This window comes from Triticum dicoccoides, chromosome 1B (genome assembly GCF_002162155.2).
Source record: "Triticum dicoccoides isolate Atlit2015 ecotype Zavitan chromosome 1B, WEW_v2.0, whole genome shotgun sequence".
NCBI lineage: Eukaryota > Viridiplantae > Streptophyta > Magnoliopsida > Poales > Poaceae > Triticum > Triticum dicoccoides.
This window is the reverse complement of record NC_041381.1, coordinates 380,414,662-380,434,179: the sequence shown is the minus strand read 5'-3', so window position 1 is coordinate 380,434,179 and position 19,518 is coordinate 380,414,662. Positions and strand designations below refer to the sequence as shown.

Genomic DNA, 19,518 nt, shown 5'->3' with positions numbered 1-19,518 from the left:
CAGCAACATTAACAGCATGATCGCTTTTATGACATGGTATAAAGTGTGCCATTTTCGAGAATCTATCCACGACAACAAATATGCTATCCCTCCCCTTCTTTGTTCGAGGTAAACATAAAACAAAGTCCATAGATATATCCTCCCAAGGAACACTAGGTACAGACAAAGGCATATACAAACCATGAGGATTGAGTCGTGACTTAGCTTTTTGACATGTAGTGCAGCGAGCAATAAAACGCTCAACATCCCGTCTCATCTTTGGCCAAAAGAAATGTGTAGCAAGTACGTCTTCCGTCTTCTTCACGCCAAAGTGTCCCATTAATCCTCCTCCATGCGCCTCCTGCAACAACAAAACACGAACAGAGCTAGCTGGAATGCATAGCTTGTTAGCATGAAACACAAATCCATCGTTAACGACGAACTTGTTCCACATTATTCCTTCCTTACAATTCTGCATTACATCTTTAAAATCAACATCATGCACATATTGATCTTTGATGGTCTCCAAACCAAATATTTTGAAGTCAAGTTGTGAAAGCATAGTATAGCGACGAGACAATGCATCAGCAATAACATTTTCTTTTCCCTTCTTGTGTTTAATGACATAAGGGAAAGTCTCAATGAATTCAACCCATTTAGCATGTCTACGATTCAGTTTAGCTTGACTTTTAATATGTTTCAAAGATTCATGATCAGAATGTATAACAAATTCTTTGGGCCATAAATAATGTTGCCATGTTTCTAAAGTCCGAACAAGAGCATATAATTCTTTATCATAAATAGAATAATTCAGACTAGGCCCACTCAATTTTTCAGAAAAATATGCAACAGGTTTGCCATCTTGTAATAACACACCCCCTAATCCAATTCCACTAGCATCACATTCAAGCTCAAAAGTCTTATTAAAATCAGGAAGTTGGAGTAAAGGAGCATGTGTCAACTTATCTTTCAATACCGTGAAGGCTTCTTCCTGTGCGGTACCCCAAAGAAAAGGCACATCTTTCTTTGTAAGCTCATTGAGAGGTGCGGCAATGGTGCTGAAATCTCTCACAAAACGCCTATAGAATCCAGCGAGGCCAAGAAAACTCCTCACTTGTGTGACCGTTTTGGGCTGCGGCCAACTCTCAATAGCTTCAATCTTGGATTTATCAACTTCAATTCCCTGTGGAGTAACAACATAGTCAAGAAAAGATACTCGGTCGGTGCAAAAGGTGCACTTCCCAAGGTTACCAAACAAACGTGCATCACATAGAGCAATAAAAACAACACGTAAATGTTCCAAATGTTCTTCCAAAGATCTGCTATAAATCAATATGTCATCAAAGTAAACTACCACAAATCGTCCAATGAAAGCACGTAAAACTTCGTTCATTAATCTCATGAAAGTACTAGGTGCATTAGTTAACCCAAAAGGCATGCCTAACCACTCATATAATCCAAACTTAGTTTTAAATGCTGTTTTCCATTCATCTCCCAATTTCATATGAATTTGATGGTATCCACTACGCAAATCAACTTTGGAGAATATTGTAGAGCCACTCAATTCATCAAGCATATCATCTAGCCTAGGAATAGGATGACGATAACGAATAGTAATATTATTAATGCCTCTACAATCAACACACATACATGACGTACCATCCTTTTTCGGCACTAGAATAATAGGAACAACACAAGGACTAAGGGATTCACGTATATAACCTTTGTCGAGAAGCTCTTGTACTTGACGCATAATCTCCTTCGTCTCCTCTGGATTGGTATGGTATGGCGCACGGTTTGGCAGTGAAGCACCGGGAATTAAGTCAATCTGATGTTCAATCCCTTGAATAGGCGGTAATCCCGGTGGCACGTCTTGTGGAAAGACGTCAGCGAACTCCTGCAAAATGTTAGTGACAGCAGGAGGCAAAGAGGAAGGCACGTCCTCGAATGAAAATAATGCCTCTTTGCACACAAAAGCATAGCAAACAGATTTGCTGAAATCTAGCTCATCAATATCAGATTTGGTGGCAAATAAACATGCACTTTTCAATTTAATTTCAGAAGCAACACTAGAAGGTTTATTATTAGGCTTCATTTGTTTCTCAAATTCTTTTGCCACAATCTGTTTTTCACTCTTATTCTTCTCCCGTTTTGCTTTATTAGCTCTATTAATATCATCTTTCAAAATAGAATCAGGAGTCATAGGAAGCAAAGTAATATTTTTATCCTTATGAACAAGAGTATACTAATTGTTTCTACCATCGTGTACAGAATTTTTATCAAATTTCTATGGTCTAGCAAGTAATAAGGAACATGCTTGCATAGGTACCACATCACAATCAACATAATCAACATATGTAGAGATACTAAAATGCACACGAACAATACGTGTTACCTTAACCTTGCCGCTGTTGTTGAACCATTGGATGTAGTAAGGATGTGGATGTGGTCTTGTGGTGAGAGAAAGCTTCTCCACCATCTCCATGCTAGCCAAGTTGTTGCAACTCCCTCCGTCTATGATGACGCGCACAGAACGTTCCTTCACAACTCCCTTGGTATGGAACAAATTGTGCCTCTGATTTTGCTCAGCTTGTGTGACCTGCACACTCAAAACACGTTGAGCAACTAAACATTCATACCTGTCAGTGTCTTCAGGAGCCATGTATTGCGTCTCATGATCAGAATCATCTCCACCATGTTCTTCACGTGTAATAAGAGCCAAAGTCTCCTCATCATAGTCACTAGCGGACTCATACCCACCATCCTCAGTAGCAATCATCACACGCTGAGATTTGCATTGTCTCGCATAATGACCTCTTCCCTTACAATGACGACAAATAATATCACTTGTGTTCCCTGTTGATTCCATGGAAGAAGAACTCTGTGGAGGCCCGTCAGGTTCACTCTTGGCAAATAATGGTGGTTGTGCCAGCTTTCTTGTATCACGGCTGGAGGTGGCACCTGATGGAGGTGCTGGTGCAGTTGTAGAAGATGCATGCGGTGTCCATGATGAAGGTGGACCTGCAGAAAAGTTAGTGCGCGCCATTGCTTGTCGATCCTGCACTTCACGTTCAGCTTTACAAGCAAGATGGAATAAACGAGTGATATTAGTATACTCCTTATACTCTAGAATGGTCTGAATCTCTCTATTTAATCCACCCGTAAAACGTGCAAGCATAGCTTCATTCTCCTCAACAATACCACATCTAATCATGCCAGTTTGTAATTCCTAATAATATTCTTCTACATAATTTTTTCCTTGTCTTAAACGCTGCAATTTTTGAAGCAATTCACGTTGATAATATGGTGGAACCCAACGAGTATGCATAGCAGTTTTCAAAGAAGCCCAAGTAGCTGGAATAGGATATAATCTACAATGTTCAGACCACCATACACATGCAAAACTAGTGAAAGCACAAACAGCAGCAGCAACCCATCTCTCCTCGGGATATTGTAAACATGTAAAACGTTGTTCAATTTTTAACTCCCAAGTAATATATATATCAGGAACATATCTACCCTCAAATGGTGGAATATTCAATTTCAGTTTAGGAATATGGACATCATCTCGTACCTGAGGTGGTGGTGCAGGCCTACCATTACGAATATATACCTAAGGTCGACCTGCTGGTGGTGGTGCTGGTGGCTGCACGTAGTTCTGATTTTGATCAACCTCATCCTCATAATCGCCCGCATACTCATCATCCTCCTGGGTACCAGCAGCAGTAGTAGAAGGAGCCAAGGAAGCATCAACAACAGGAACAGCAGCACCAGAAGTTTGGCCATCCATAATAGGAACACGCTTCGCTCGTCCATACTAATTCGGAAGGAGGCGTTGTTGTTGTTGTTGCAGAGGTGCGATAGGTGCAGCCGGCGGTGGTTGTGGAAAACGCGCGAGAAATTCATTAAACTTGCTATCAAGCTTTGTTTAGAACATCTTCTCAGTGCCATCTATCTTCTCCATGGCCTCGTCAAATCTGTTTAGCACATCTTGCACCTGTCCACTCATCATTTGCTGAAATTTATCATGTAGCTATTTGTTCGTCAGGTTCTCCCAATCAGTCTCATCGGCTTGTGATCCTACCATGGTTAGCAGCAAATAGAAACACACAAGAATATGATCCTACAGACTACTAAGAAGTGGTGGTGGTGTATCACAAACCCGTCAAGCAAATCTCAAATTCTTACCAGTTCTTACCCAGCAGCAGGTGGTGATCGGCAACCGTTGTAGTCAAAACTCTCAAAGCTTGGATAGAGCGATTACCAGGGAGAGTCAAATGCACGACGTAGATGTATGTGGAGCTGGGAAGGCTTATAATATGGTAGCAAAAAGGGTCAGCAATAATCAATTCAGAGATGCAAAGTTGAATAAATGCTCAACGACGGTACTGTGCTGGTCCTAGGCTAGATTGTGCTAGAGACGCGAGCCTAGAACACTAACAAAATCATGGCGCTGCATGTAAACAAGGGAAAAGCACACTCTGGAATTTTTTTTCGCTCTTTTTTTTTGCGCAGTTTTTTTTTGCGCTGCCCTTTTTTTTGCGAAAAATCACTATAATGGCGAGTGTCTCAAAACTCTTCCCAGGTCAAACTGACAGGATGGGCACGAAATTTATTCGACCAAATTTATTTTTTTCGACTGCCCGGACCCAAAAACTGGAAACGGGTCAAAAAAAAACTTTCTATAACGGTGACTGTCTCAATACGCTTAGAAACACCTAAAAATAGGATAGCCAGAAAAGTTTTTGACAAGTGCGTTTTCGGAAAATTTTGGGCCTAAACGGAGGGTGGTTTCCGGACTCTTTTTTTTCCTTCCGAAACCTACTCCGGCAAGGAAACACGAATCGGAAACTAGATGAATCTCGAAAACAAACCTAATATGCAAGGAACTCAGATTGGTGGTGGATATATGGTGCTGGTAGATGGCAGCGGTGGTAGTATATGGATATGGATCGGTGGTGGTATATGGACACGGATTGGTGGTGGTATATGGATACGGATTCGGAGTGGTGGTGGTAGGTGACAGGGGCGATGATGATGGTGCGGTGGCGGCGTGACAACTTATGACCAGAACTCGAAACTCTAAAAGACTAGACGCTAAGACCAGCAACTAGACACGACGATGCAACCGCAAATTCAACAAAGCAAAACCCTAAAAAGATTATGCAAAGGCTCAGATTGGTTCGGATATGATGAACTAACCCTAATTTTTTTTGTGGCTTTTTCGTGGACTATAGGTATGAAAAATAGACTCGATCTAAACTACAAAAAACTGTAAAATCTCACCGAGCAACCTGGAAATCTGATACCACTTGATAGAGGCAAAGGTGTCCCGTCTTTCGATGAGATGATGGATTTCGCTTTGGTGGAAGTCGACTTTGACGATCCGACTACGAACGTGGGAGGACGTCGCGCCTTAGCAATCGCTAAACCAACTCCGAGAGGTTATTGACCATGCCGGAGCACGATCAACCTGACCACGAGGGTCTGTTTCCTGTGAGCAAACGAAGAACAAGCAAGAAACTGAGATTGCAATCTGGATATTGCGAATATAAGATGAAAGCTTTATTGATCAAAGTGGCGTTCTGTGACGCCTTTGTCTGGTCGTTGAACACAAACGAAGTATGCTAAGTTGCTGCTATGGCGAACTTTAATCTAAACAAAACCCAAAGTCTAAACGGTGCCCTAAGGGCTGTATATATGGAGGAAGAGAGGGGGAATTTCGTGGCCCTTGGTGGAGGGGTCCAAAATCAACCCTATCTCTTGTTTCCCCACACATACACACTCTAAAAATATCCTATACTAATGTATTTCGAAATTACATGGGCCTGGCCCAATAAAAAGGTGACGCAGCACCTATAATAGCCTCTGGACGAAATTTATGAAGTGGCATCTTGTATATTTCGTCCAAGGCTTTATGCACTCGTTATGGTGGCTTCAAAGACCTGCAATCATCACTCGTAACTCCGTTCTTGTTCCCCTTGCGCGTGCCATCATCTCCATGCTTTGTCTTGCTCCAATGTTCATCCTTCTCCAAGCTAGGCCCTTCATTTGTAAGCAAAACAAATGTATCCAATTTAGGCAGCATCATATTCTCATGAACATTAGAATCATTACCAAGAAACGAAAGTACCTGGTAATTTAGTTGGCGTGCGCGAGCTCTAGTAATTGGTCTAGTATGTATAGCAGCAGGGGCTGTGGGTGTAACAATGGTATTGATGTCCTCATCACCGGCTTCCGGGAGGCGGTCGTCGCTCGCTGGATCTCTGCCCGCTCTTCCCCTCATCGCGCCATGTCTGTAGTTGACTCGTGGCACTTCTGTGCCAAGCTCGCCCGCCAATTCATGAAGGGTTAGGGTGCCAACCTTGGCCGGGATCTTCGAGAGCGAAAAAAGGCCCTCCTGCTGGCTATCCAAGCTTTGGACGCCCGTGCTGGCACGTCCGGAATCTCCCCGGATGAGTGGATGTTGCAATATGACCTTGAAGACCAGCTCCCAACCATCTACACTGATGAAGAGGACTACTGGCGTTTGCGTGGTACCCAACGGTGGGTACTTCAGGGTGATGCCAACACCGCCTATTTCCAGGTGGTGGCGAACGGCCGCCGGCGCCGAAACTCCATCCACTGCCTTTGGGATGGAGATACGCCTCTCGTTCGCCCCTCGGCCATCCGTGCCCATGTGGATGGATTCTATAAAGCCCTATTTACTCCCACCCCTCGGGGTGGGGCTAGTCTCGCCCCCGACATTTGGTCGGGTGCTCAATTGGTCTCTGATGCGGCCAATGTTGCTTTAGTGGCCCCCTTCACCGAGGACGAGGTTCTCGCAGCTATTAAAGGCATGAACCCCTCCTCGGCCCCGGGACCGGATGGCCTGCCCGTAACGTTCTTTAAGACATTCTGGCCGACCATCAAGCCGGAGGTCATGGCCCTGTTTGAGGAATTCTACTCGGGCACTATGGATCTTGGGCATCTTAACTGGCATCGTGACCCTCATCCCCAAGGTCCCGGGCGCCTCCAACATCCGCCAATTTCGGCCAATCACAGTGATTAATGTGATATTTCGGATCCTGGCCAAAGGGTACGCCAATAGGGTGACCCTGCTTGCGGACACGATTACCCACCCGAACCAATCTGCCTTCATACAAGGCCGATTTATTCTGGATGGGGTTCTGGTTTTCCACGAAGTCCTCCATGAGGTTCGGATGAAACACCATCGGGCGATTTTATTGAAGCTAGACTTCCACAAGGCCTACGACACGGTCCACTGGCCCTTCTTGCGGGAAGTGTTGCTTCACAAGGGCTTCGACGACCGGTGGGTGACTAGGGTCATGCAACTTGTCTCTTGTGGCCGGACCGCTGTGAACATCAACGGAGACATCGGGCCCTACTTCCCCACCCTCTGTGGGGTTCGCCAGGGTGACCCTTTCTCGCCATTCTTGTTCAACATGGTGGTTGATGTCCTTGCATCCATCCTTGATAAGGCCAAAGATGCTGTCCATATTTGCGGCATCGTCCCCCACCTAGTCGGAGGGGGAGGGGTCTCCCTCCTCCAATACGCGGACGATACCATAATTATGGTGGAGGGCTCCGTCCAAGACATTGCTAACCTGAAGTTCCTCCTCCTGTGCTTCCAATAGATGTCGGGCCTAACCATCAACTTTTGATAAGAGCGAAGTGATGGTTCTCGGGTTCCCCCCGGAGGAAGCACAGGCCATAGCGGATCGACTTAATTGTCGGTTGGATTCTTTCCCCACGACATACCTGGGGATCCCTATTAGTGACTCGCGCCTCACCGTGGCGGACCTCCGCCCCACGGTGACACGTATGCAACATCGCGTTGAACCCTGGAAAGGGCGTTGGTTGTCGAAGGCTGCTCGCGTGATCCTTATCAACTCTTCGCTTGCTAGCCTTCTGTGGTTCCTCATGAGCTTCTATAGCCTCCATGAGACCCTCCATTAGGAGATCGCCAAGTACCAATCCAGATTCTTCTGGGCTGGGGAGGGGGATAAGCAGAAGTACCATATGGTTAGCTGGCCCGATATCTGCAAACCCAAGGACCAGGGAGGTCTTGGGATCCTGTCCTCCCGCCGCATGAACATAGCCCTCTTGACTCGCTGGCTCTGGCGCATTGCTCATGGCGATGGAGGTCTCTGGCTCACCATCATCCAGAACAAGTATCTTCGAGGACAACCCCTTGCATTTTGTCAGCGCTCGGGCGGCTCCAGTTTTGGCAGGCCGTCATCCAGCTGCTTCCTGTGCTTCGTATTGGCACATCCATCGCGGTTGGTACCGGGTCCTCGACCCTGTTCTGGTTTGATCGGTGGATTGGCGACTCCCCCTTGGCCGCGCGATTTACGGAGCTCTTCGCAATTGCAATTGACCCTCGTGACTCTATTGAGACGACCCTTATTGACTTAGGGCGCCTCGCTTTCCGCCGCCCCTTTGGCCCCCCTGAAGTTGCTGCTTAGGACGCCCTAATGCAGGACATCGCCCTCCTCTCTATGGACGGCGTTGGCACTCCGGATGTCACCTCTTGGCGGCTTGAGCCCTCCGGCTGCTTCTCCACCAAATCCCTCTATGCGGCCATCGCCCCCTCGACGGCCCCCGAGCCCTTCAGTTTGATTTGGGATATCCGCTTGCCCCTGAAGATCAGGATCTTCCTGTGGCAATGGATTCGCGGCCGCCTCTCGTCCGGCGTGGAGGTCCTTAAGCGTAATGGACCTGGGAACGGGATGTGCCCCTTGTGCGACACGGTGGAGGATGCTAACCACATCTTCTTCTCGTGCTCTACGGCTCAGTTCCTTTGGTCCTGCTTCCGCGAGACGGTTGGGGGCCAGTGGTGTAACACCAACTTCCATGACTTGCTTGCGGAAATCCATGCCTCCCCCCTCGCTACCGCCATATCAGATGGCTCTCCGTTGGGGTCCTTGCCTGGACGCTCTGGACCGTTCGCAATAAGCTTGTCATTCAAAAGGTCCCTCTCCGACGTGCTACTGACGCCATCTTTAAAATGTGTGGATATTTGCAGCTCCGGCGGCCGCTTTGCCGCCTCCAGGATCGGGACGTCATCAACAACCTCATCGCCGACCTTCGTTCGATGGCCTTCTGATTGGCGCCCCCGCTCCCCCCGCCACCCCCGGAGCCCGACTAGATGCTTTGCCGCACCCCGCGTGTGCGTGTTTCTTATCTTTTTAAGGGCTTGTTGAGTTGTGCCCTTAGCATTAACCCTTTTTGACTACTTGTTGTGCTAGACCTCTGTGTGTGTGTTGGTGAACCTTGTTGGATGTTTGGTTTGGGCAGTTGCTTTATCTATAAAGCGGGACGAAAGCCATTTTCGATAAAAAAACCATTTTACCCCGCGCGCGTCTTTTGGCGCGGCTGTTGGAGATGCTGTTATATGTTAACAATGGAAAACCGAAGAGTGAGTTAGGTTAAAGAAAATTTGAGACGCAATAAAAATGGTCTCTTTATCGTACGTTCTTTCTGAGCCATCGTGGAACTTTGCTTGTGCTTTTTAGAGCAGATCTCATCGAGTAAATGAAGTTGAAGGGAAATAATTGTGCAGCAAGCATAAGTTCATGAGAATGCCAACTGAAACAACGTGTAACACTGTGCAACGCTACGTACAGATTCACTATGTCCTCTTGAATCTTTGGCTACAAGGTATTATGGATGTTCAGCAGTGAAACTCTAGCCTGAAGCAGGCTACTAAACACCTTCTCGCTCCCGCTCTCGAGCTCGCCAATGCGTTCCTCAAGCCTCTCCAACGCCGCCGCCGTCTCTGGCAGTGACACTGCCTTCTTGGCCACATGCACGACCCGCAGCCTCGCCAGCCATGCGTTCACGGGCACCGTCTGGACCACTGCCGATACGTCCGGGGACATTGCCGCACACCACAGGAAGATGGCCTCCGACGCCGACGCCGTGGCCGCGGCCGCCTCCGCCACCACGCCGGTGACCTCGCCGTCCGCGGCATCCGCCGGCGCCAGCATGGCGTGCCTTGAGGCGTGCCGCATCGCCGCGGCGAGGCCGCACAGCTCCTTCTCTGCGCGCCTGCGTGCCCGGAGCGACGCGGCGACCATCGTGCCGTCCCCGAGCCGGACGCCCGCCCGCAGCTGCGCGACGCTCTGCTTGAGCGCGAGCAGCGCCTGCTCGAACGAGCCGTACGCGTCGGCGAGCGTGAGGAACCGGTCGCAGGCGGCTGCGTCGTCACGGAGGGCAGCCGCGGCCTGCGGCAGGGCAAGGAACTCGCCGAGCACGGCCAGGACGGCCTCCACGTGCGCGAGCCCCGAAGGCCCGTCCTCGGCGGAGGCCGACCATGCCCTGAGCGCGCGGACGCCGGCATCGAGGCGCGTGTGGACGGGGTGGCACTGGCAGTGGCACGGATGACTCGCCGACCGGGCGTGCGCGGTCTTCCTCCTCCCCACGGCCGCGGTGCCTCTGAGAGCGAAGTGCATCATGCGATGAGTATCAGCAGCGGTTGCACCTTGGTTTTCTTGGCGCGCTGGTGAGTGGAATCGAGGACAAGGACGTGAGCTTATATGGCCGTGCCCGCCCGCCAGGGCGCCGTGGTTTGCCGCAGCTTGCATCGAGGAAAAGCTTTTCGTCCATGTGGGAGCTGGCGCAGCGCTGGGCTGCTGTTTTCTGTACTGCGGCGCGGGGGCAAAACTACTCCGTAGTAGTGGTACGCACGTACACCGGACTTGACTCTGCCACACAGAACTTGGTACGGAACAGCTTTGCATACACACGTACTCTGGACGTAGTACTATCATATTCTCGTGAAGTAGGTTTGCGTTGACAAGATTGGTTCAATGATAAGGTGGGAATGAACTGTCAACGTTGCTCGAGTCACCAAGATCCGTACGATGATAGAGGTGGGAGTGAGCTGTCAACCTCGCTCCAGTCATCGGATCGCCCGAAACAACATTCCAGGTTCAAGGGCCTCTGTTTTGACGTCCGAAACCACAACCTGCTTGGGGCAGGCTCGGTCCTATGTGCTTATCAAACACAACAATAAGAGTCGGTGAGGGGCGAACGCTCGCGTTGTCCACGTTTTTTTTTTTGCGTCGAAATATGGGAGCTTTATTAATTGATAATCATGGTGTTACAATCCGTCCGTAGGCAGGGATGCAGAAAGTCAGGACTCACATCGAGCCAACTCTCCGTCCACTCTGACGTGCAGGCTAATCTTGCACATTGGTGGGCCGGAATATTAATCTCCCTACTAACATGGGTCTTGCACATTGGTGGGCCGGAATATTAATCTCCCTACTGACATGGGTAACAGAGAAAGAAGCAAAACTAGCACTAATCTCCCCTAACTCAGTCAAGATAGGCGCTGCAACAGATCTAGAGTTGCCGCGCGACTTCTAGAGGTTAACCAGGTCCTGACAGTCAACCTCCATTATCACATGTGAGAAACCACGAAGCTGAGCAAAAATCATCCCTTCCCGTAGAGCTAGAAGTTCCGCGATAAAAGCATCAGTCACGCCGTGAAGTGGTTTACTCCATGCTCCCAAGAAAGCGATGTGTGATCGAGCCACACCACCCGCTCCTCCCTTCATGTCCTCAGTACTAACCACACCGTCGGTATTGATCGTGATCCAACCCGCTTCTGGTGGTCGCCACTGGCCCACCGACTGAATCTTCCGTTTGGAGGGAATCTCCATAATCGCCAGTGTCTCGTGAACCCACTTCAACGCTTGTACAGGATCATAGCCGTCACAGTCATGCGTCCAACAATTGCGAGATGACCATAGACTATGCATGATCATGATGATCTTGCTTCTGTCCGCCTCTGTGAACATCTGGTCGAGTAAGATATCACGAGCCCATGTATGTGGATGCAGACGAGGTAGGCGGAGGTCAAATCTCTCTCGAGCTGCCAACCAAAACTTCTTTGCATGTGTGCAATGTATCAATGCATGGTGCATATCCTCGTTCATCGCCTTGCAAATGTCGCACAAACCAAGAGTTTTGATATGGTGATGTTGCAAATTGACAGAATCTGGGAGTATCCCATGGAGTACTCGCCACGAGAAGACTCGAACCTTGGGGATGACATTGAGTTTCCACAGGGTTGTCCACATCTGTTTGTTTGAAGATGATGCTTTGGTGATCGTCCCTTCCTCTAAAGAGCTAAGCTCGTTGCGAGTCACAAGAGTACGATACGCTGATTTTACAGAGTAGATACCTGATTTCTCCAAGGACCAAGCCAAAGTATCTTCGTCGCCAGCCGGATTTAGCGGGATATTCAGGATGGCCTCCACATCCGGCTGCAGAAAATTTTGACGGACCAGCTGTTCATCCCAGTTTCCAGTATACTCATCAATGAGTTCTGAAACCGTAAGGAGTGGCGCCGATCCCAAAGCGCCCTCTGGGCTTTAGAGTAGAGTATTGGGTACCCAACTGTCCGTCCAAGTAGCGATGGAAGTGCCATCACCCACACGGCGAATGAGGCCAACATTCAGGGTGTCCCGCCCCGCAATGATAGCTTTCCATGTCGCCGACGATCTAGGCGGGGCTGTGGCGTTGAGGAAATCCGTATGAGGGAAGTATTTCCCCTTTAACACCGTAGCACATAAAGAGTCCGGCCTAGTAAGAAGGCGCCAGCCATGTTTCCCGAGCATTGGCTAGGCTTTACTGTGCGATGTCCTTTGTTTTTAATAAAACGTAGGGATAGCATGAGAAAATGAGGGAAGCAAAAAAAGAAAAGGAAAAGGCCTCTCTGTACGCGCGCAGCCCAGCCCAATACTCCATCTCCCGTCTCTTCCACGCCCACACGCAACCTCTCCTCTCCTCTTCTCTTGGCCGCATCTTCCCCGAGCGCTCGCCACCAGAGTCGGGACCAGCAGATCCTCGCCTCCTCCGCCGGTGAGCTTCCCACTCACACAACCCCTCTCTCCCCCGCGGCGCCTCTCCGACTCTTCACTCCATCCTCGCTCACGGTGGCCGTCGCCGCCCTCACCGGTGCTCGTGCCCTCTTCATTTTCGGCCGCGAGCACCACCTCGTCCAGCCTCATCCCCCTCGATCTTCTTGATTTAGATCTCAAGAGCACACGGGTGCGGATCAAGGCATTCGTGGACATGTTCATGAAGGAGCTGTAGGAGGCGCTGTGGACGCGGACATCCAGGCCCGCCACATGAAGGAGCGGGAGATGCCGAGCTACATTAGGAGCGCGAGCGTGAGGTCGACGAGGGGGAAGCTGCCTGGAAGGCCGAGCTCTCCCTCCGCGAGGTAGTAATAGAATCCCGTCAATGGCTTACTGCCGTCTCCTTTTCTGTCAGACCGATTCATCTACGGACGTAGCTCGAGCCATATCACCACATCTTTTTATAGTGGGATAGGACTCACTTCACCATCATTATATCGTGGTCTTTCCAACTTCTACTAATAGGGTTGGAGAGCGCGACAAGTTTGGAGGATGGCGAGCGCGACACACAACCAAAAGGGATAATGGGACGACTCGCCCCAGCCTCAGGTGACCGCAGGGAGGGGCTCGCCGTGACGAGCAGGTTGGGGGGAGAGAAGATGGAGAGAGAGACAAGAGGTGGCCAGTTCTCTACATCCCTTGCCTTGTCGCGGCGGGGCTCCCCTGCTACTGCAGCGGCATGTTGCTCGTTCAAGGTATGATCCGACGAATCCTGCTACTCGACGATGAATCCCGAGTGGTTGATAGCCGGAGTCTGCGCGACGGTGAAGTGATCTCATGGAGAGCGAGGGTATGGTTTCCGTGCCATGTCATGTACATTGGGGATTCGCTCAATTGGGGGAGGCGAGACGGTGGTGGTGGGGGGGGGGGACTGAGGCGAACGACCGCCATGAATGCGGGCGGAAGGTGGATAAAAGATCCCCACCGCCCGGTGGCTGGGAGACACAACTCATCCAAATCCCCACCCTCATCCACCACAACACGCAGCGACCTTGATACGTCTCCAATGTATCTATAATTTTTGATTGTTCCATGCTATTATATTATCTGTTTTGGATGTTTAATGGGCTTTAATATGCTCTTTTATATTATTTTTGGGACTAACTTATTAACTGGAGGCCCACTTCCAGTTTCTGTTTTTATTTGCCTATTTTAGTGTTTTACAGAAAAGGAATATCAAACGGAGTCCAAACAAAATGAAACCTTCGCGAGGATCTTTCTTGGACCAAAAGCAATCCAAAAGACTTGGAGTTGAAATCTGGGACTCTACGAGGAGGCCATGAGGCAGGAGGGCGCGCCCGGAGGGTAGGCGCGCCCCCACCCTCGTGGACACCTCGTAGATCCACCAACGTACCTCTTTGTCCTATATATACTCTTATACCCTAGAAACATCAGGGGGAGCCATGACAACACTTTTCCACCGCCGCAACCTTCTATACCCGTGAGATCCCATCTTGGGGCCTTTTCCGGTGATCTGCCGGAGGGGGAATCGATCACGGAGGGCTTCTACATCAACACCATTGCCTCTCCGATGAAGCGTGAGTAGTTTACCACAGACCTTCGGGTCCATAGTTATTAGCTAGATGGCTTCTTCTCTCTCTTTGATTCTCAATACCATGTTCTCCTCTATGTTCTTAGAGATCTATTCGATGCAATATTCTTTTGCGGTGTGTTTGCTAAGATCCGATGAATTGTGGATTTATGAACTTGATTATCTATGAATATTATTTGGTTCTTCTCTGAATTCTTATATGCATGATTTGATATCTTTACAAGTTTCTCGAATTATCGGTTTAGTTTGGCCTACTATATTGATCTTTCTTGCAATGGGAGAAGTGCTTAGCTTTGGGTTCAATCTTGCGGTCTCCTTTCCCAGTGACAGTAGGGGAAGCAAGGCATGTATTGCATTGTTGCCATCGAGGATAAAAATATGGGGTTTATATCATATTGCTTGAGTTTATCCGTCTACATCATGTCATCTTGCTTAATGAGTTACTCCGTTCTTATGAACTTAATACTCTAGATGCATGTTGGATAGCGGTCGATGTGTGGATTAATAGTAGTAGATGCATAATCGTTTCGGTCTACTTGACATGGACGTGATGCCTATGTTCATGATCATTGCCTTAGATGTCTTCATAATTATGCGCTTTTCTATCAATTGCTCGGTAGTAATTTGTTCACCCACCATAATACATGCTATCTTGAGAGAAGCCACTAGTGAAACCTATGGCCCCCAGGTCTCTTCCTTATCATATTACATCTGTTTTATTTTGCATCACACCTCGTTTACTATTTTGCAATCTTTACTTTCCAATCTATACAATAAAAATACTAAAAATATTTAGTTTACTATCTCTATGACATCTCACTTTTGTGAGTGGCCGTGAAGGGATTTACAACCCCTTTATCGCGTTGGTTGCAAGGTTCTTGATTGTTTGTGCAGGTACTAGGTGACTTGTGTGTCGTCTCCTACTGGATTGATACCTTGGTTCTCAAAACAAGGAAATACTTATGCTACTTTGTTGCATCACCTTTCCTCTTCAAGGGAAAACCAACGCATGCTCAAGAGGTAGCAAGAAGGATTTCTAGCGCCGTTGCCGAGGAGATCTACACCAAGTCAAGACATACCAAGTACCCATCATAAACTCTTCTCCCTCGCATTACATTATTTGCTATTCGCCTCTTGTTTTCCTCTCCTCCACTTCTAAAACGATTTTGGAAAACCTTTGCCTTTTCTTCGCCTTCCTTCCGTTTGATCTTTTGTTTGATTGTGCTACCATGTGCCTTCTTTTAGCTTGCATCTTTGCTTGCTAAAAGTCTATGGATCCTCATCCACTTGCTAATATTTTTAAGAGATCCAATTATGATGAACCAATTGCTAGTGAGTTTTGTGCACTAGATTATCTTTATAAAGTTTTGCTTGAAATTCGTGAATCTGAAAATTGTTATGAGGAAATTTATGAAGAGATTCACGATAGATCTTTGAATAAAAAGCATGATTGTAATGATTTTACTATAAATTCTATTGATGTCAATTGTGCTAATAATATGCAAAACCCTAAGCTTGGGGATGCTAGTTTTGCTATGTCTACTATTTGTTGCAATGATCATGATTGGGGTGATTCTTTTTATGATCTTGAAAATTTATTTAAGCCCCATGATGAATATGAGATTGATAATAGTGTCTGTAATATTATTTAAAGTGGGTTTGGAAGAGTTTCAATTTTAGATCCCACATATTTGGAGAATGTTCAATCTTATGAAATTTTTGATAAAAGTGGGTTTGGAGAGGTCATGACTTTAGTTAATGTTAATCACACTATTTTGGAAGAGTGTCAACTTTGCATGCATGTGGATCATGTTGAAAATATTTTATGTGATAGCCATTTTGTTGAAATTGCTTATGATCCCACATGTAATTATTATAAGAGAGGAAAATATGAGTAGAAATTTTCATGTTACTAAATTACCTCTCGTTATGTTGAGATTGCTATTGTTTCTTTCCGCTTCCTTGCATATGCTAGTTTTTGCTTGCTATGATAATTTGTTTGCCTATAAGATGCATATGCATAGGAAGTATGTTAGACTTCGATGTGTTTGTCACGTGTTTCATGATGCTCTCTTTGTACTTCAATTCTTGTCTTTCATGTGAGCATCATTGAAATTTTCAATGCCTAGCTAGGGGCGTTAAACGATAGCGCTTGTTGGGAGGCAACCCAATTTTATTTTTGTTCTTTTCTTTTTGCTCCTGTTTAGTAATAAATAATTCATCTAGATTCTGGTTATATGTGGTTTTGTGTTTTAGTTAGTGTGTGCCAAGTAGAATCTTTGGGAAGACTTGGTGAAGTCTTTGCGATCTTGCTGTAAAAAAACAGAAACTTTTGCGCTCACGAGAATAGCTGTCATTTTTTACTGGAGAGTGATTTTAGGTTGATTCTTTTTGAAGATGATTAATAGACAAATTCCTCACGTCCACCAATTTATTTAAGAATTGTTTTAGTTACGGAAGTATTCGAAAGTTACATATTTCTATAGACTGTTCTGTTTTTGACAGATTCTGTTTTGTGTGTGTTGTTTGCTTATTTTGATGAATCTATGAGTAGTATCGGGGGGTATGAACCATAGAGAAGTTGGAATACAGTGGGTTTAACACCAATATAAATAAATAATTAGTTCATTACAGTACCTTAAAGTGGTGGTTTGTTTTCTTGTATTAACGGAGCTCATGAGATTTTCTGTTGAAGTTTTGTGTTGTGAAGTTTTCAAGTTTTTGGGTAAAGATTTGATGGATTTGGGAATACGTTGTGGCAAGAGCCTAAGCTTGGGGATGCCCAAGGCACCCCAAGGTAATTCAAGGACAACCAAAAGCCTAAGCTTGGGGATGCCCCGGAAGGCATCCCCTCTTTCGTCTTCGTCTATCGGTAACTTTACTTGAGGCTATATTTTTATTCACCACATGATTTGTGTTTTGCTTGGAGCGTCTTTTATGATTTGAGTATTTGCTTTTTAGTTTACCACAATAATCCTTTATGTACACACCTTTTGGGAGAGACACACATGAATCGGAATTTATTAGAATACTCTATGTGCTTCACTTATATCTTTTGAGCTAGACAATATTGCTCTAGTGCTTCACTTATATCTTTTTAGAGCATGGCAGTGGTTTTATTTTATAGAAATTATTAATCTCTCATGCTTCACTTATATTATTTTGAGAGTCTTGTAGAACAGAATGGTAATTTGCTTTGGTTATAAAATTAGTCCTAGTATGATGGGCATCTAAGATGGGTATAATAAAAACTTTCATATAAAGTGCGTTGAATACTATGAGAAGTTTGATTCTTTATTATTGTTTTGAGATATGAAGATGGTGATATTAGAGTCATGCTAGTAGAGTAGTTGTGAATTTAAGAGATACTTGTGTTAAAGTTTGTGATTCCCGTAGCATGCACGCATGGTGAACCGTTGTGTGATGAAGTTGGAGCATGATTTATTTATTGATTGTCTTCCTTATGAGTAGCGGCCGGGGACGAGCGATGGTCTTTTCCTACCAATCTATCCCCCTAGGAGCATGCGCGTAGTACTTCGCTTCGATAACTAATATATTTTTGCAATAAGTATGTGAGTTCTTTATGACTAATGTTGAGCCCATGGATTATACGCACTCTAACCCTTCCACCATTGCTAGCCTCTCTAGTACCGTGCAACTTTCGCCTGTACCATACACCCACCATATACCTTCCTCAAAACAGCCACCATACCTACCTATTATGGCATTTCCATAGCCATTCCGAGATATATTGCCATGCAACTTTCCACTGTTCCGTTTATTATGACAAGCTCCATCATTGTCATATTGCCTTGCATGATCATGTAGTTGACATCATATTTGTGGCAGAGCCACCGTTCATAATTTTCATACATGTCACTCTTGAATCATTGCACATCCCGGTACACTACCGGAGGCATTCACATAGAATCATATTCTGTTCTAAGTATTGAGTTGTAATGCTTGAGTTGTAAGTAAATAAAAGTGTGATGATCTTCATTATTAGAGCATTGTCCCATGTGAGGAAAGGATGATGGAGACTATGATTCCCCCACAAGTCGGGATGAGACTCTGGACTAAAAAAAGAGGCCATAAAAAAGTGAAAGGCCCAAATAAATAAAAAGAGAGAAAAACACAGAAGGGACAATGCTACTATCGTTTTACCACACTTTTGCTTCAAAGTAGCACCATGATCTTCATGATAGAGAGTCTCCTATGTTGTCACTTTCATATACTAGTGGGAAATTTTCATTATAGAATTTGGCTTGTATATTCCAATGATGGGCTTCCTCAAAGTGCCCTAGGTCTTCGTGAGCAAGCAAGTTGAATGCACACCCACTTAGTTTCTTTTGTTGAGCTTTCATACACTTATAGCTCTAGTGCATCCGTTGCATGGCAATCCGTACTCACTCACATTGATATCTATTGATGGGCATCTCCATAGCCCGTTGATATGCCTAGTTGATGTGAGACTATCTTCTCCTTTTTTTCTTCTCCACAACCACCATTCTATTCCACATATAGTGCTATGTCCATGGCTCACGCTCATGTATTGCGTGAAGATTGAAAAAGTTTGAGAACATAAAAAATATGAAACAATTGCTTGGTTTGTCATCGGGGTTGTGCATGATTAAATACCTTGTGTGATGAAGATAGAGCATAACCATACTATATGATTTTGTAAGGATAGCTTTCTTTAGCCATGATATTTTGAGAAGACATGATTGCTTTGTTAGTATGCTTGAAGTATTATTATTTTTATGTCAATATTAAACTTTTGTCTTGAATTTTTTGGATCTGAACATTCATGCCACACTAAAGGAAATTACATTGATAAATATCTAGGTAGCATTCCACATCAAAAATTATGTTTTTATCATTTACCTACTCGAGGACGAGATGAAATTAAGCTTGGGGATGATTGATACGTCTCCAACGTATCAATAATTTTTGATTGTTCCATGCTATTATATTATCTGTTTTGGATGTTTAATGGGATTTAATATGCTCTTTTATATTATTTTTGGGACTAACCTATTAACCGGAGGCCCA

General features: G+C 46.0%; 1 protein-coding gene and 1 pseudogene across 1 annotated transcript; one reads left to right on the top strand and one right to left on the bottom strand.

The window, feature by feature from the left end:
- The first annotated feature begins 7,181 nt into the window (after positions 1 to 7,181).
- Positions 7,182 to 9,174, top strand: LOC119350396 (annotated as a pseudogene).
- Positions 9,175 to 9,536: 362 nt separating this feature from the next.
- LOC119305519 lies at positions 9,537 to 10,439 on the bottom strand. Its single transcript, XM_037582022.1, has one exon. It carries the CDS (start codon positions 10,437 to 10,439, stop codon positions 9,636 to 9,638), a length of 804 nt encoding a protein of 267 aa, XP_037437919.1. The 3' UTR covers positions 9,537 to 9,635.
- Positions 10,440 to 19,518: the final 9,079 nt, after the last annotated feature.

Bases quoted from the DNA above. Each gene is read 5' to 3' on its own strand.
- LOC119305519 (XM_037582022.1), bottom strand. From the start codon at position 10,439: ATGATGCACTTCGCTCTCAGAGGCACCGCGGCCGTGGGGAGGAGGAAG.